This window comes from Anas platyrhynchos, chromosome 26 (assembly GCF_047663525.1).
Source record: "Anas platyrhynchos isolate ZD024472 breed Pekin duck chromosome 26, IASCAAS_PekinDuck_T2T, whole genome shotgun sequence".
Classification (NCBI taxonomy): Eukaryota; Metazoa; Chordata; class Aves; order Anseriformes; family Anatidae; genus Anas; species Anas platyrhynchos.
In genome coordinates this window covers 2,201,904-2,214,410 of record NC_092612.1, presented here as the reverse complement: position 1 = coordinate 2,214,410, position 12,507 = coordinate 2,201,904, and the positions used below count along the sequence as shown (strand labels likewise).

Sequence of the window (12,507 nt, the reverse complement as noted above, 5' to 3'; positions counted from 1 at the left end):
GAGGCGGCACTCCCTCCTGCCGAGGCCAGGCTGTCCTGCTCCTGCCCTCCCTGAGTCAGCATCCCCTGTCCGGACCAGCACAGGCCCCTTTGCTGGCTTCCCTCCCCTTTCCGCTTGGCGGGCCAAATGCGTGGTGCTGAGCAGGCAGTGCCCGAGAGGAGCGCCTTTGATTTGGCGTTTCGTCACCTCGCCCCTCTGGAGATAACAACTGCAGTGCGTACGTCATGGAGGCGCTGGCGTGTGGCTGCTCCTTGCCCAGCGCCACGACCCCGCTCTGCCCTGGGGCTCTCCACAGCGCGCACGCGGCCACCCCGAGACCAAGCCCCTGGGGAAGAGCTGCGGCACGCAGGGTGCTGGCAGCCCGCCTGTGTCACGCTGCATGCCCTCTTAGGCACGCAGGGGATGAGACGGCAGCGGGGCTAATTTGCCCATTAGGTGAAGGCTGGCGAGCGTCCGAGCAGGGTAATTGCAGGGGCTGAGGGAGCGGGTGGGGGCTGGCGAGGAACCGGCGTCAGCACAACAGCCCCGTGGCGCGCAGGGAGGAGGCCATGGCTCGGCCACCACGGGCCACGTGCCCCCAGCGCGGCCAGCTCCTCCCCGCGCTCTCCGGCCCCCATAAAAGCGTGGTCCTGGGCAAGCGCTGGCATCCGCCGCTCCTGCCTGGCTCTGCTCGGGAAAAGGGTGGGTGGCGGGGCCTCGTCGGGCAGGGGCCGGTGTGGGGCTCCCTGGCCACGAGAGCTCTGCCGGAGGCGCTGTGGGCAGAGGGGCTCCGTGGGGGCAGGCGAGGGCCGCGGGCACGCAGGGAGCAGGCGTGGAGAGCCGGGGCGGGCTGAGGAGGGAGCCCCCTGGCTGGGGCACGGGCCCTGCTCTGCCAGGGCATCTCCTCACTCACAGCACCGGCCCTGGGGGCTTTGCATTGCAGGCTCAGCTCTCTCACACCAAGATGGCTTGCAACGACCTGTACCCGCCGAAAACCAGCGTCGCCGTCCCCCAGCCCATCGCTGAGAGCTGCAACGAGCTGTGCGCGCGGCAGTGCCCCGACTCGACGGCCTTCATCCAGCCGCCCCCCGTTGTCGTCACCTTCCCCGGCCCCATCCTCAGCTCCTTCCCCCAGCAAGCCGTGGTGGGCTCCTCCGGAGCACCCGCCTTTGGGGGCTCCCTGGGGCTGGGGGGCCTCTACGGCGCGGGGGCCACCCAGGGCTCGGGGGGCCTCTGCACCTTTGGCAGGCCCTACGCTTCTCCCGCCTGCAGCCCCTACCTCTTGCCGCGCTACAGCAAGAAGCTGTGGGACACCTGTGGGCCCTGCTAAAGCCACGCCCGTGCCACCTCTTCTCCTCCTCGTCCTTCCTCCTCCTCCTCTGCACAGACATGTGACTCCTCCGGTGCTGCCCCCCAGGGCCCTTTCTTGGCCCTGGGCCGGCCAGCGCCTGGCAGAAGCCTGAAGGAAGAACGCCTCTCTGGAAGCCCCAGGCACCACCGGCCTGCCTGGGCCTTGCTCGCGCCTCTGTGCTTGTGTCCTTTCCTGCCTTGACAATAAAGCAAGCCTGCATCCAATGCCTGCCTCTCCGCCTTTCCTTCCCAGGCCCCGCGGGGGCTCCAGGGCTCCCTCCGCCTGCACATGGCCCCTTCGCTCTCCCAGCCCCCCAAAGCGCCGGGGCGCCCTGGACAAAGCCCCTGGCAGCCCTGCCTCCCACACTGAGGGCTGCAGCCCATCTCCCAGGGCCCTGCCTGGAAGCAGCCTGCTCCCCGCCTCCAGCACGGCCGCCTCCAGACGCTCCACACAAGGTCCTGAAACAGAGGGGAACCCCGAGCGAGGAGCAGCAGCACGCTAACTGCCGCCTCCACGCAGCGCCACCTGAACGAAGCTTAAGCCTTGTCCAAACCACTTCCCTGCCCAGCCCGCTCCCGGGCTTACACACTCCCGTAGCTGAAGAAAGAGCTTCTCCCAAAGAGCCAAGCCGAACTTCTCCCAGGGCACCGTTCAGCTCTGAGCTTTTCCCTCACAGCCCAGCAGTTAGCAGAGCTTATCTTTAGCAGGCAATTTCTATACAATTAGCACGGCTTGCAGTCAAACCAAACTTCTAGGAACCAGCTCGGCTTCCTTATTATCTAGGATTCTTGCATTTCCTAGACGGTTCAGTCATGCGGACCCTCTGCCAAATCCTTACTAATCACCACCACACCAGCACCACAGGCTAGAGCCAGTCTTGACCGGAAAGAACTCACTCTACTCCAAGGAAGAAGACAACACCGCCCGCAGCCCTGAGCACCGAGGGAGCAGAGGCTTCTTCCTGCCAGCCAGCCAGCAAGCCAGCCAGCCAGCCAGCCAGCAGCAGCAGCAGCTCCAGCCTGAGTGCCACATGGGGCTTGCTGCCGCTTCGTTTTATAGCCAGTGTTCCCTGAGCTGTGCCACTTCCCTCTTCCTTAACGGGCGTCACCACACCCAAGGATCCAGCACGTGGGCTTTGTGCTAACACTGATGGGCTTAATCCCAGGGCCAGCAGGAGGCTTGCCTGGGAAGAGGTGTCACCTCAGCCTGGGGCCACAAAGGGGGAGACAGAAGGGGAGGGGCGACCCATGCTCAGCGCCCTTACGTCTTATGGCTGCTGCTAACCCTATTGCCAATGATCAGGAGCAGGGGGGAGCGCTCACGGCCCCAAGGCACGTTGCTGGCTCCTGCTCCAGTGGGCGGCCACCAGCCCCACGGCCATTTCTGCAAGGCTGTCCTCCAGCAAGGGACCGGCCATGCACTCACCGCGCGCAGCGCTCAGCCATCCCTGCTCTCCGGCCTCTTCCTCTGCGCTTCTTGCCCGAGACGGTGCCTCGCTTCTGCGGAGCAGCTCCACTTGGCAGAGCTGGTCGCGCTCCCGGGCGGAGAAGGCCAGGCAAAGCAGAACTGCCAGCACCTCTCCTGCTCTCTGCCCTAATGCCCTGGGCCTCCCAGCACCAGCGTGTGCCCTCCCCCGCAGCCTCCACTACGCCCCCTGCCCCCCAGGGCTGCTTTCCTGACTCGGAACACAGAGAGAGGAAGAGAGAGAGGAGTGGATGCAGGAAACCTTTATTGTGCCCGGCACGGCAGGAGAAGTGGACAGAGAGCTGGAGCAGGAGCCAGCGAGGCTGGCTGTGGCATGTTGGGGGGACAGAGGATCTTCTCCAGAGCGTGGCTTCTGGTTGCGCAAGCCCCGGCGGTGTGGCAGTGCAGCTCGGGAGGGCTTGGCCCATGGGCCCCACAGGCCTTGAAGGGTCCTGCTCTTGCTGCGGAGAGCAGGAGGGGGGAAGAGAGAGTGGGAGAGCAGAGGGCAGGCCGGGCGCAAGGCCCTGGCCGTGGAGGAAGGAGGAGTAGAATAGGGTGCGAGAGGCCGAAGGGGCCGGCACAGCCAGCTGCCCAGGCCTTGGCTGGGGCTGGAGATGCTCAGCGCTCCTCAGCGCCCCGTGCCCACGAGCTCAGCCATGCGTTGCGGCAGCTGGCAGGGGGTCTGGGGCAGGGCGTGGCTTTAGCAGGGCCCACAGGTGTCCCACAGCTTCTTGCTGTAGCGCGGCAAGAGGTAGGGGCTGCAGGCGGGAGAAGCGTAGGGCCTGCCAAAGGTGCAGAGGCCCCCCGAGCCCTGGGTGGCCCCCGCGCCGTAGAGGCCCCCCAGCCCCAGGGAGCCCCCAAAGGCGGGTGCTCCGGAGGAGCCCACCACGGCTTGCTGGGGGAAGGAGCTGAGGATGGGGCCGGGGAAGGTGACGACAACGGGGGGCGGCTGGATGAAGGCCGTCGAGTCGGGGCACTGCCGCGCGCACAGCTCGTTGCAGCTCTCAGCGATGGGCTGGGGGACAGCGACGCTGGTTTTCGGCGGGCACAGGTCGTAGCAAGCCATCTTGCGGGATTGGACGGTGCTCTGCAAGAGGGCACAGAGTGCGATGCGAGGGAGCCGTAGATGGCAGCTGCCCAGGCTGAGGCGCAGGGGCCAGCGGCAGGAGGAGAAGCGCTCGCAGACTTACCCTGTTCCCCAAGGAGAAGGCGGTCAGAGCAGTGCTTGCGAGAGCCCCGCGCAGGCCGAGCTTTTATCCAGGCCCCGCCATTGCGCAGCGCCTGCTGGGCCAATGGGCAGAGGCGGCACTCCCTCCTGCCGAGGCCAGGCTGTCCTGCTCCTGCCCTCCCTGAGTCAGCATCCCCTGTCCGGACCAGCACAGGCCCCTTTGCTGGCTTCCCTCCCCTTTCCGCTTGGCGGGCCAAATGCGTGGTGCTGAGCAGGCAGTGCCCGAGAGGAGCGCCTTTGATTTGGCGTTTCGTCACCTCGCCCCTCTGGAGATAACAACTGCAGTGCGTACGTCATGGAGGCGCTGGCGTGTGGCTGCTCCTTGCCCAGCGCCACGACCCCGCTCTGCCCTGGGGCTCTCCACAGCGCGCACGCGGCCACCCCGAGACCAAGCCCCTGGGGAAGAGCTGCGGCACGCAGGGTGCTGGCAGCCCGCCTGTGTCACGCTGCATGCCCTCTTAGGCACGCAGGGGATGAGACGGCAGCGGGGCTAATTTGCCCATTAGGTGAAGGCTGGCGAGCGTCCGAGCAGGGTAATTGCAGGGGCTGAGGGAGCGGGTGGGGGCTGGCGAGGAACCGGCGTCAGCACAACAGCCCCGTGGCGCGCAGGGAGGAGGCCATGGCTCGGCCACCACGGGCCACGTGCCCCCAGCGCGGCCAGCTCCTCCCCGCGCTCTCCGGCCCCCATAAAAGCGTGGTCCTGGGCAAGCGCTGGCATCCGCCGCTCCTGCCTGGCTCTGCTCGGGAAAAGGGTGGGTGGCGGGGCCTCGTCGGGCAGGGGCCGGTGTGGGGCTCCCTGGCCACGAGAGCTCTGCCGGAGGCGCTGTGGGCAGAGGGGCTCCGTGGGGGCAGGCGAGGGCCGCGGGCACGCAGGGAGCAGGCGTGGAGAGCCGGGGCGGGCTGAGGAGGGAGCCCCCTGGCTGGGGCACGGGCCCTGCTCTGCCAGGGCATCTCCTCACTCACAGCACCGGCCCTGGGGGCTTTGCATTGCAGGCTCAGCTCTCTCACACCAAGATGGCTTGCAACGACCTGTACCCGCCGAAAACCAGCGTCGCCGTCCCCCAGCCCATCGCTGAGAGCTGCAACGAGCTGTGCGCGCGGCAGTGCCCCGACTCGACGGCCTTCATCCAGCCGCCCCCCGTTGTCGTCACCTTCCCCGGCCCCATCCTCAGCTCCTTCCCCCAGCAAGCCGTGGTGGGCTCCTCCGGAGCACCCGCCTTTGGGGGCTCCCTGGGGCTGGGGGGCCTCTACGGCGCGGGGGCCACCCAGGGCTCGGGGGGCCTCTGCACCTTTGGCAGGCCCTACGCTTCTCCCGCCTGCAGCCCCTACCTCTTGCCGCGCTACAGCAAGAAGCTGTGGGACACCTGTGGGCCCTGCTAAAGCCACGCCCGTGCCACCTCTTCTCCTCCTCGTCCTTCCTCCTCCTCCTCTGCACAGACATGTGACTCCTCCGGTGCTGCCCCCCAGGGCCCTTTCTTGGCCCTGGGCCGGCCAGCGCCTGGCAGAAGCCTGAAGGAAGAACGCCTCTCTGGAAGCCCCAGGCACCACCGGCCTGCCTGGGCCTTGCTCGCGCCTCTGTGCTTGTGTCCTTTCCTGCCTTGACAATAAAGCAAGCCTGCATCCAATGCCTGCCTCTCCGCCTTTCCTTCCCAGGCCCCGCGGGGGCTCCAGGGCTCCCTCCGCCTGCACATGGCCCCTTCGCTCTCCCAGCCCCCCAAAGCGCCGGGGCGCCCTGGACAAAGCCCCTGGCAGCCCTGCCTCCCACACTGAGGGCTGCAGCCCATCTCCCAGGGCCCTGCCTGGAAGCAGCCTGCTCCCCGCCTCCAGCACGGCCGCCTCCAGACGCTCCACACAAGGTCCTGAAACAGAGGGGAACCCCGAGCGAGGAGCAGCAGCACGCTAACTGCCGCCTCCACGCAGCGCCACCTGAACGAAGCTTAAGCCTTGTCCAAACCACTTCCCTGCCCAGCCCGCTCCCGGGCTTACACACTCCCGTAGCTGAAGAAAGAGCTTCTCCCAAAGAGCCAAGCCGAACTTCTCCCAGGGCACCGTTCAGCTCTGAGCTTTTCCCTCACAGCCCAGCAGTTAGCAGAGCTTATCTTTAGCAGGCAATTTCTATACAATTAGCACGGCTTGCAGTCAAACCAAACTTCTAGGAACCAGCTCGGCTTCCTTATTATCTAGGATTCTTGCATTTCCTAGACGGTTCAGTCATGCGGACCCTCTGCCAAATCCTTACTAATCACCACCACACCAGCACCACAGGCTAGAGCCAGTCTTGACCGGAAAGAACTCACTCTACTCCAAGGAAGAAGACAACACCGCCCGCAGCCCTGAGCACCGAGGGAGCAGAGGCTTCTTCCTGCCAGCCAGCCAGCAAGCCAGCCAGCCAGCCAGCCAGCAGCAGCAGCAGCTCCAGCCTGAGTGCCACATGGGGCTTGCTGCCGCTTCGTTTTATAGCCAGTGTTCCCTGAGCTGTGCCACTTCCCTCTTCCTTAACGGGCGTCACCACACCCAAGGATCCAGCACGTGGGCTTTGTGCTAACACTGATGGGCTTAATCCCAGGGCCAGCAGGAGGCTTGCCTGGGAAGAGGTGTCACCTCAGCCTGGGGCCACAAAGGGGGAGACAGAAGGGGAGGGGCGACCCATGCTCAGCGCCCTTACGTCTTATGGCTGCTGCTAACCCTATTGCCAATGATCAGGAGCAGGGGGGAGCGCTCACGGCCCCAAGGCACGTTGCTGGCTCCTGCTCCAGTGGGCGGCCACCAGCCCCACGGCCATTTCTGCAAGGCTGTCCTCCAGCAAGGGACCGGCCATGCACTCACCGCGCGCAGCGCTCAGCCATCCCTGCTCTCCGGCCTCTTCCTCTGCGCTTCTTGCCCGAGACGGTGCCTCGCTTCTGCGGAGCAGCTCCACTTGGCAGAGCTGGTCGCGCTCCCGGGCGGAGAAGGCCAGGCAAAGCAGAACTGCCAGCACCTCTCCTGCTCTCTGCCCTAATGCCCTGGGCCTCCCAGCACCAGCGTGTGCCCTCCCCCGCAGCCTCCACTACGCCCCCTGCCCCCCAGGGCTGCTTTCCTGACTCGGAACACAGAGAGAGGAAGAGAGAGAGGAGTGGATGCAGGAAACCTTTATTGTGCCCGGCACGGCAGGAGAAGTGGACAGAGAGCTGGAGCAGGAGCCAGCGAGGCTGGCTGTGGCATGTTGGGGGGACAGAGGATCTTCTCCAGAGCGTGGCTTCTGGTTGCGCAAGCCCCGGCGGTGTGGCAGTGCAGCTCGGGAGGGCTTGGCCCATGGGCCCCACAGGCCTTGAAGGGTCCTGCTCTTGCTGCGGAGAGCAGGAGGGGGGAAGAGAGAGTGGGAGAGCAGAGGGCAGGCCGGGCGCAAGGCCCTGGCCGTGGAGGAAGGAGGAGTAGAATAGGGTGCGAGAGGCCGAAGGGGCCGGCACAGCCAGCTGCCCAGGCCTTGGCTGGGGCTGGAGATGCTCAGCGCTCCTCAGCGCCCCGTGCCCACGAGCTCAGCCATGCGTTGCGGCAGCTGGCAGGGGGTCTGGGGCAGGGCGTGGCTTTAGCAGGGCCCACAGGTGTCCCACAGCTTCTTGCTGTAGCGCGGCAAGAGGTAGGGGCTGCAGGCGGGAGAAGCGTAGGGCCTGCCAAAGGTGCAGAGGCCCCCCGAGCCCTGGGTGGCCCCCGCGCCGTAGAGGCCCCCCAGCCCCAGGGAGCCCCCAAAGGCGGGTGCTCCGGAGGAGCCCACCACGGCTTGCTGGGGGAAGGAGCTGAGGATGGGGCCGGGGAAGGTGACGACAACGGGGGGCGGCTGGATGAAGGCCGTCGAGTCGGGGCACTGCCGCGCGCACAGCTCGTTGCAGCTCTCAGCGATGGGCTGGGGGACGGCGACGCTGGTTTTCGGCGGGCACAGGTCGTAGCAAGCCATCTTGCGGGATTGGACGGTGCTCTGCAAGAGGGCACAGAGTGCGATGCGAGGGAGCCGTAGATGGCAGCTGCCCAGGCTGAGGCGCAGGGGCCAGCGGCAGGAGGAGAAGCGCTCGCAGACTTACCCTGTTCCCCAAGGAGAAGGCGGTCAGAGCAGTGCTTGCGAGAGCCCCGCGCAGGCCGAGCTTTTATCCAGGCCCCGCCATTGCGCAGCGCCTGCTGGGCCAATGGGCAGAGGCGGCACTCCCTCCTGCCGAGGCCAGGCTGTCCTGCTCCTGCCCTCCCTGAGTCAGCATCCCCTGTCCGGACCAGCACAGGCCCCTTTGCTGGCTTCCCTCCCCTTTCCGCTTGGCGGGCCAAATGCGTGGTGCTGAGCAGGCAGTGCCCGAGAGGAGCGCCTTTGATTTGGCGTTTCGTCACCTCGCCCCTCTGGAGATAACAACTGCAGTGCGTACGTCATGGAGGCGCTGGCGTGTGGCTGCTCCTTGCCCAGCGCCACGACCCCGCTCTGCCCTGGGGCTCTCCACAGCGCGCACGCGGCCACCCCGAGACCAAGCCCCTGGGGAAGAGCTGCGGCACGCAGGGTGCTGGCAGCCCGCCTGTGTCACGCTGCATGCCCTCTTAGGCACGCAGGGGATGAGACGGCAGCGGGGCTAATTTGCCCATTAGGTGAAGGCTGGCGAGCGTCCGAGCAGGGTAATTGCAGGGGCTGAGGGAGCGGGTGGGGGCTGGCGAGGAACCGGCGTCAGCACAACAGCCCCGTGGCGCGCAGGGAGGAGGCCATGGCTCGGCCACCACGGGCCACGTGCCCCCAGCGCGGCCAGCTCCTCCCCGCGCTCTCCGGCCCCCATAAAAGCGTGGTCCTGGGCAAGCGCTGGCATCCGCCGCTCCTGCCTGGCTCTGCTCGGGAAAAGGGTGGGTGGTGGGGCCTCGTCGGGCAGGGGCCGGTGTGGGGCTCCCTGGCCACGAGAGCTCTGCCGGAGGCGCTGTGGGCAGAGGGGCTCCGTGGGGGCAGGCGAGGGCCGCGGGCACGCAGGGAGCAGGCGTGGAGAGCCGGGGCGGGCTGAGGAGGGAGCCCCCTGGCTGGGGCACGGGCCCTGCTCTGCCAGGGCATCTCCTCACTCACAGCACCGGCCCTGGGGGCTTTGCATTGCAGGCTCAGCTCTCTCACACCAAGATGGCTTGCAACGACCTGTACCCGCCGAAAACCAGCGTCGCCGTCCCCCAGCCCATCGCTGAGAGCTGCAACGAGCTGTGCGCGCGGCAGTGCCCCGACTCGACGGCCTTCATCCAGCCGCCCCCCGTTGTCGTCACCTTCCCCGGCCCCATCCTCAGCTCCTTCCCCCAGCAAGCCGTGGTGGGCTCCTCCGGAGCACCCGCCTTTGGGGGCTCCCTGGGGCTGGGGGGCCTCTACGGCGCGGGGGCCACCCAGGGCTCGGGGGGCCTCTGCACCTTTGGCAGGCCCTACGCTTCTCCCGCCTGCAGCCCCTACCTCTTGCCGCGCTACAGCAAGAAGCTGTGGGACACCTGTGGGCCCTGCTAAAGCCACGCCCGTGCCACCTCTTCTCCTCCTCGTCCTTCCTCCTCCTCCTCTGCACAGACATGTGACTCCTCCGGTGCTGCCCCCCAGGGCCCTTTCTTGGCCCTGGGCCGGCCAGCGCCTGGCAGAAGCCTGAAGGAAGAACGCCTCTCTGGAAGCCCCAGGCACCACCGGCCTGCCTGGGCCTTGCTCGCGCCTCTGTGCTTGTGTCCTTTCCTGCCTTGACAATAAAGCAAGCCTGCATCCAATGCCTGCCTCTCCGCCTTTCCTTCCCAGGCCCCGCGGGGGCTCCAGGGCTCCCTCCGCCTGCACATGGCCCCTTCGCTCTCCCAGCCCCCCAAAGCGCCGGGGCGCCCTGGACAAAGCCCCTGGCAGCCCTGCCTCCCACACTGAGGGCTGCAGCCCATCTCCCAGGGCCCTGCCTGGAAGCAGCCTGCTCCCCGCCTCCAGCACGGCCGCCTCCAGACGCTCCACACAAGGTCCTGAAACAGAGGGGAACCCCGAGCGAGGAGCAGCAGCACGCTAACTGCCGCCTCCACGCAGCGCCACCTGAACGAAGCTTAAGCCTTGTCCAAACCACTTCCCTGCCCAGCCCGCTCCCGGGCTTACACACTCCCGTAGCTGAAGAAAGAGCTTCTCCCAAAGAGCCAAGCCGAACTTCTCCCAGGGCACCGTTCAGCTCTGAGCTTTTCCCTCACAGCCCAGCAGTTAGCAGAGCTTATCTTTAGCAGGCAATTTCTATACAATTAGCACGGCTTGCAGTCAAACCAAACTTCTAGGAACCAGCTCGGCTTCCTTATTATCTAGGATTCTTGCATTTCCTAGACGGTTCAGTCATGCGGACCCTCTGCCAAATCCTTACTAATCACCACCACACCAGCACCACAGGCTAGAGCCAGTCTTGACCGGAAAGAACTCACTCTACTCCAAGGAAGAAGACAACACCGCCCGCAGCCCTGAGCACCGAGGGAGCAGAGGCTTCTTCCTGCCAGCCAGCCAGCAAGCCAGCCAGCCAGCCAGCCAGCAGCAGCAGCAGCTCCAGCCTGAGTGCCACATGGGGCTTGCTGCCGCTTCGTTTTATAGCCAGTGTTCCCTGAGCTGTGCCACTTCCCTCTTCCTTAACGGGCGTCACCACACCCAAGGATCCAGCACGTGGGCTTTGTGCTAACACTGATGGGCTTAATCCCAGGGCCAGCAGGAGGCTTGCCTGGGAAGAGGTGTCACCTCAGCCTGGGGCCACAAAGGGGGAGACAGAAGGGGAGGGGCGACCCATGCTCAGCGCCCTTACGTCTTATGGCTGCTGCTAACCCTATTGCCAATGATCAGGAGCAGGGGGGAGCGCTCACGGCCCCAAGGCACGTTGCTGGCTCCTGCTCCAGTGGGCGGCCACCAGCCCCACGGCCATTTCTGCAAGGCTGTCCTCCAGCAAGGGACCGGCCATGCACTCACCGCGCGCAGCGCTCAGCCATCCCTGCTCTCCGGCCTCTTCCTCTGCGCTTCTTGCCCGAGACGGTGCCTCGCTTCTGCGGAGCAGCTCCACTTGGCAGAGCTGGTCGCGCTCCCGGGCGGAGAAGGCCAGGCAAAGCAGAACTGCCAGCACCTCTCCTGCTCTCTGCCCTAATGCCCTGGGCCTCCCAGCACCAGCGTGTGCCCTCCCCCGCAGCCTCCACTACGCCCCCTGCCCCCCAGGGCTGCTTTCCTGACTCGGAACACAGAGAGAGGAAGAGAGAGAGGAGTGGATGCAGGAAACCTTTATTGTGCCCGGCACGGCAGGAGAAGTGGACAGAGAGCTGGAGCAGGAGCCAGCGAGGCTGGCTGTGGCATGTTGGGGGGACAGAGGATCTTCTCCAGAGCGTGGCTTCTGGTTGCGCAAGCCCCGGCGGTGCGGCAGTGCAGCTCGGGAGGGCTTGGCCCATGGGCCCCACAGGCCTTGAAGGGTCCTGCTCTTGCTGCGGAGAGCAGGAGGGGGGAAGAGAGAGTGGGAGAGCAGAGGGCAGGCCGGGCGCAAGGCCCTGGCCGTGGAGGAAGGAGGAGTAGAATAGGGTGCGAGAGGCCGAAGGGGCCGGCACAGCCAGCTGCCCAGGCCTTGGCTGGGGCTGGAGATGCTCAGCACTCCTCAGCGCCCCGTGCCCACGAGCTCAGCCATGCGTTGCGGCAGCTGGCAGGGGGTCTGGGGCAGGGCGTGGCTTTAGCAGGGCCCACAGGTGTCCCACAGCTTCTTGCTGTAGCGCGGCAAGAGGTAGGGGCTGCAGGCGGGAGAAGCGTAGGGCCTGCCAAAGGTGCAGAGGCCCCCCGAGCCCTGGGTGGCCCCCGCGCCGTAGAGGCCCCCCAGCCCCAGGGAGCCCCCAAAGGCGGGTGCTCCGGAGGAGCCCACCACGGCTTGCTGGGGGAAGGAGCTGAGGATGGGGCCGGGGAAGGTGACGACAACGGGGGGCGGCTGGATGAAGGCCGTCGAGTCGGGGCACTGCCGCGCGCACAGCTCGTTGCAGCTCTCAGCGATGGGCTGGGGGACGGCGACGCTGGTTTTCGGCGGGCACAGGTCGTAGCAAGCCATCTTGCGGGATTGGACGGTGCTCTGCAAGAGGGCACAGAGTGCGGTGCGAGGGAGCCGTAGATGGCAGCTGCCCAGGCTGAGGCGCAGGGGCCAGCGGCAGGGGCCAGCGGCAGGAGGAGAAGCGCTCGCAGACTTACCCTGTTCCCCAAGGAGAAGGCGGTCAGAGCAGTGCTTGCGAGAGCCCCGCGCAGGCCGAGCTTTTATCCAGGCCCCGCCATTGCGCAGCGCCTGCTGGGCCAATGGGCAGAGGCGGCACTCCCTCCTGCCGAGGCCAGGCTGTCCTGCTCCTGCCCTCCCTGAGTCAGCATCCCCTGTCCGGACCAGCACAGGCCCCTTTGCTGGCTTCCCTCCCCTTTCCGCTTGGCGGGCCAAATGCGTGGTGCTGAGCAGGCAGTGCCCGAGAGGAGCGCCTTTGATTTGGCGTTTCGTCACCTCGCCCCTCTGGAGATAACAACTGCAGT

General features: G+C 66.5%; 6 protein-coding genes across 6 annotated transcripts; 3 read left to right on the top strand and 3 right to left on the bottom strand.

The window, feature by feature from the left end:
- Nucleotides 1-551: 551 nt before the first annotated feature.
- On the top strand, nt 552-1,554 carry LOC139999459 (feather keratin 4-like). The gene is made up of 2 exons (XM_072027835.1): nt 552-681; nt 923-1,554. The coding sequence occupies exon 2, from the start codon at nt 944-946 to the stop codon at nt 1,307-1,309; it is 366 nt and encodes a 121-aa protein (XP_071883936.1). The 5' UTR covers nt 552-681; nt 923-943; the 3' UTR covers nt 1,310-1,554.
- A 1,488-nt stretch (nt 1,555-3,042) lies between these two features.
- On the bottom strand, nt 3,043-3,999 carry LOC139999464 (feather keratin 4-like). The gene has a single exon (XM_072027840.1). The coding sequence runs from the start codon at nt 3,858-3,860 to the stop codon at nt 3,495-3,497; it is 366 nt and encodes a 121-aa protein (XP_071883941.1). The 5' UTR covers nt 3,861-3,999; the 3' UTR covers nt 3,043-3,494.
- A 645-nt stretch (nt 4,000-4,644) lies between these two features.
- LOC139999458 (feather keratin 4-like) lies at nt 4,645-5,647 on the top strand. The gene is made up of 2 exons (XM_072027834.1): nt 4,645-4,774; nt 5,016-5,647. Exon 2 carries the CDS (start codon nt 5,037-5,039, stop codon nt 5,400-5,402), a length of 366 nt encoding a protein of 121 aa, XP_071883935.1. The 5' UTR covers nt 4,645-4,774; nt 5,016-5,036; the 3' UTR covers nt 5,403-5,647.
- A 1,488-nt stretch (nt 5,648-7,135) lies between these two features.
- LOC139999462 (feather keratin 4-like) lies at nt 7,136-8,233 on the bottom strand. Its single transcript, XM_072027838.1, has 2 exons — nt 8,078-8,233; nt 7,136-7,974 (listed from the first exon to the last, which is right to left on the bottom strand). The coding sequence occupies exon 2, from the start codon at nt 7,951-7,953 to the stop codon at nt 7,588-7,590; it is 366 nt and encodes a 121-aa protein (XP_071883939.1). The 5' UTR covers nt 7,954-7,974; nt 8,078-8,233; the 3' UTR covers nt 7,136-7,587.
- A 504-nt stretch (nt 8,234-8,737) lies between these two features.
- Nucleotides 8,738-9,740, top strand: LOC139999460 (feather keratin 4-like). The gene is made up of 2 exons (XM_072027836.1): nt 8,738-8,867; nt 9,109-9,740. The coding sequence occupies exon 2, from the start codon at nt 9,130-9,132 to the stop codon at nt 9,493-9,495; it is 366 nt and encodes a 121-aa protein (XP_071883937.1). The 5' UTR covers nt 8,738-8,867; nt 9,109-9,129; the 3' UTR covers nt 9,496-9,740.
- Nucleotides 9,741-11,228: 1,488 nt separating this feature from the next.
- Nucleotides 11,229-12,340, bottom strand: LOC139999463 (feather keratin 4-like). Its single transcript, XM_072027839.1, has 2 exons — nt 12,184-12,340; nt 11,229-12,067 (listed from the first exon to the last, which is right to left on the bottom strand). The coding sequence occupies exon 2, from the start codon at nt 12,044-12,046 to the stop codon at nt 11,681-11,683; it is 366 nt and encodes a 121-aa protein (XP_071883940.1). The 5' UTR covers nt 12,047-12,067; nt 12,184-12,340; the 3' UTR covers nt 11,229-11,680.
- Nucleotides 12,341-12,507: the final 167 nt, after the last annotated feature.

Excerpts from the sequence above, each read along its gene's own strand:
- LOC139999460 (XM_072027836.1), top strand. The coding sequence starts at position 9,130 with ATGGCTTGCAACGACCTGTACCCGCCGAAAACCAGCGTCGCCGTCCCC.
- LOC139999459 (XM_072027835.1), top strand. The coding sequence starts at position 944 with ATGGCTTGCAACGACCTGTACCCGCCGAAAACCAGCGTCGCCGTCCCC.
- LOC139999462 (XM_072027838.1), bottom strand. The coding sequence starts at position 7,953 with ATGGCTTGCTACGACCTGTGCCCGCCGAAAACCAGCGTCGCCGTCCCC.
- LOC139999464 (XM_072027840.1), bottom strand. The coding sequence starts at position 3,860 with ATGGCTTGCTACGACCTGTGCCCGCCGAAAACCAGCGTCGCTGTCCCC.
- LOC139999463 (XM_072027839.1), bottom strand. The coding sequence starts at position 12,046 with ATGGCTTGCTACGACCTGTGCCCGCCGAAAACCAGCGTCGCCGTCCCC.
- LOC139999458 (XM_072027834.1), top strand. The coding sequence starts at position 5,037 with ATGGCTTGCAACGACCTGTACCCGCCGAAAACCAGCGTCGCCGTCCCC.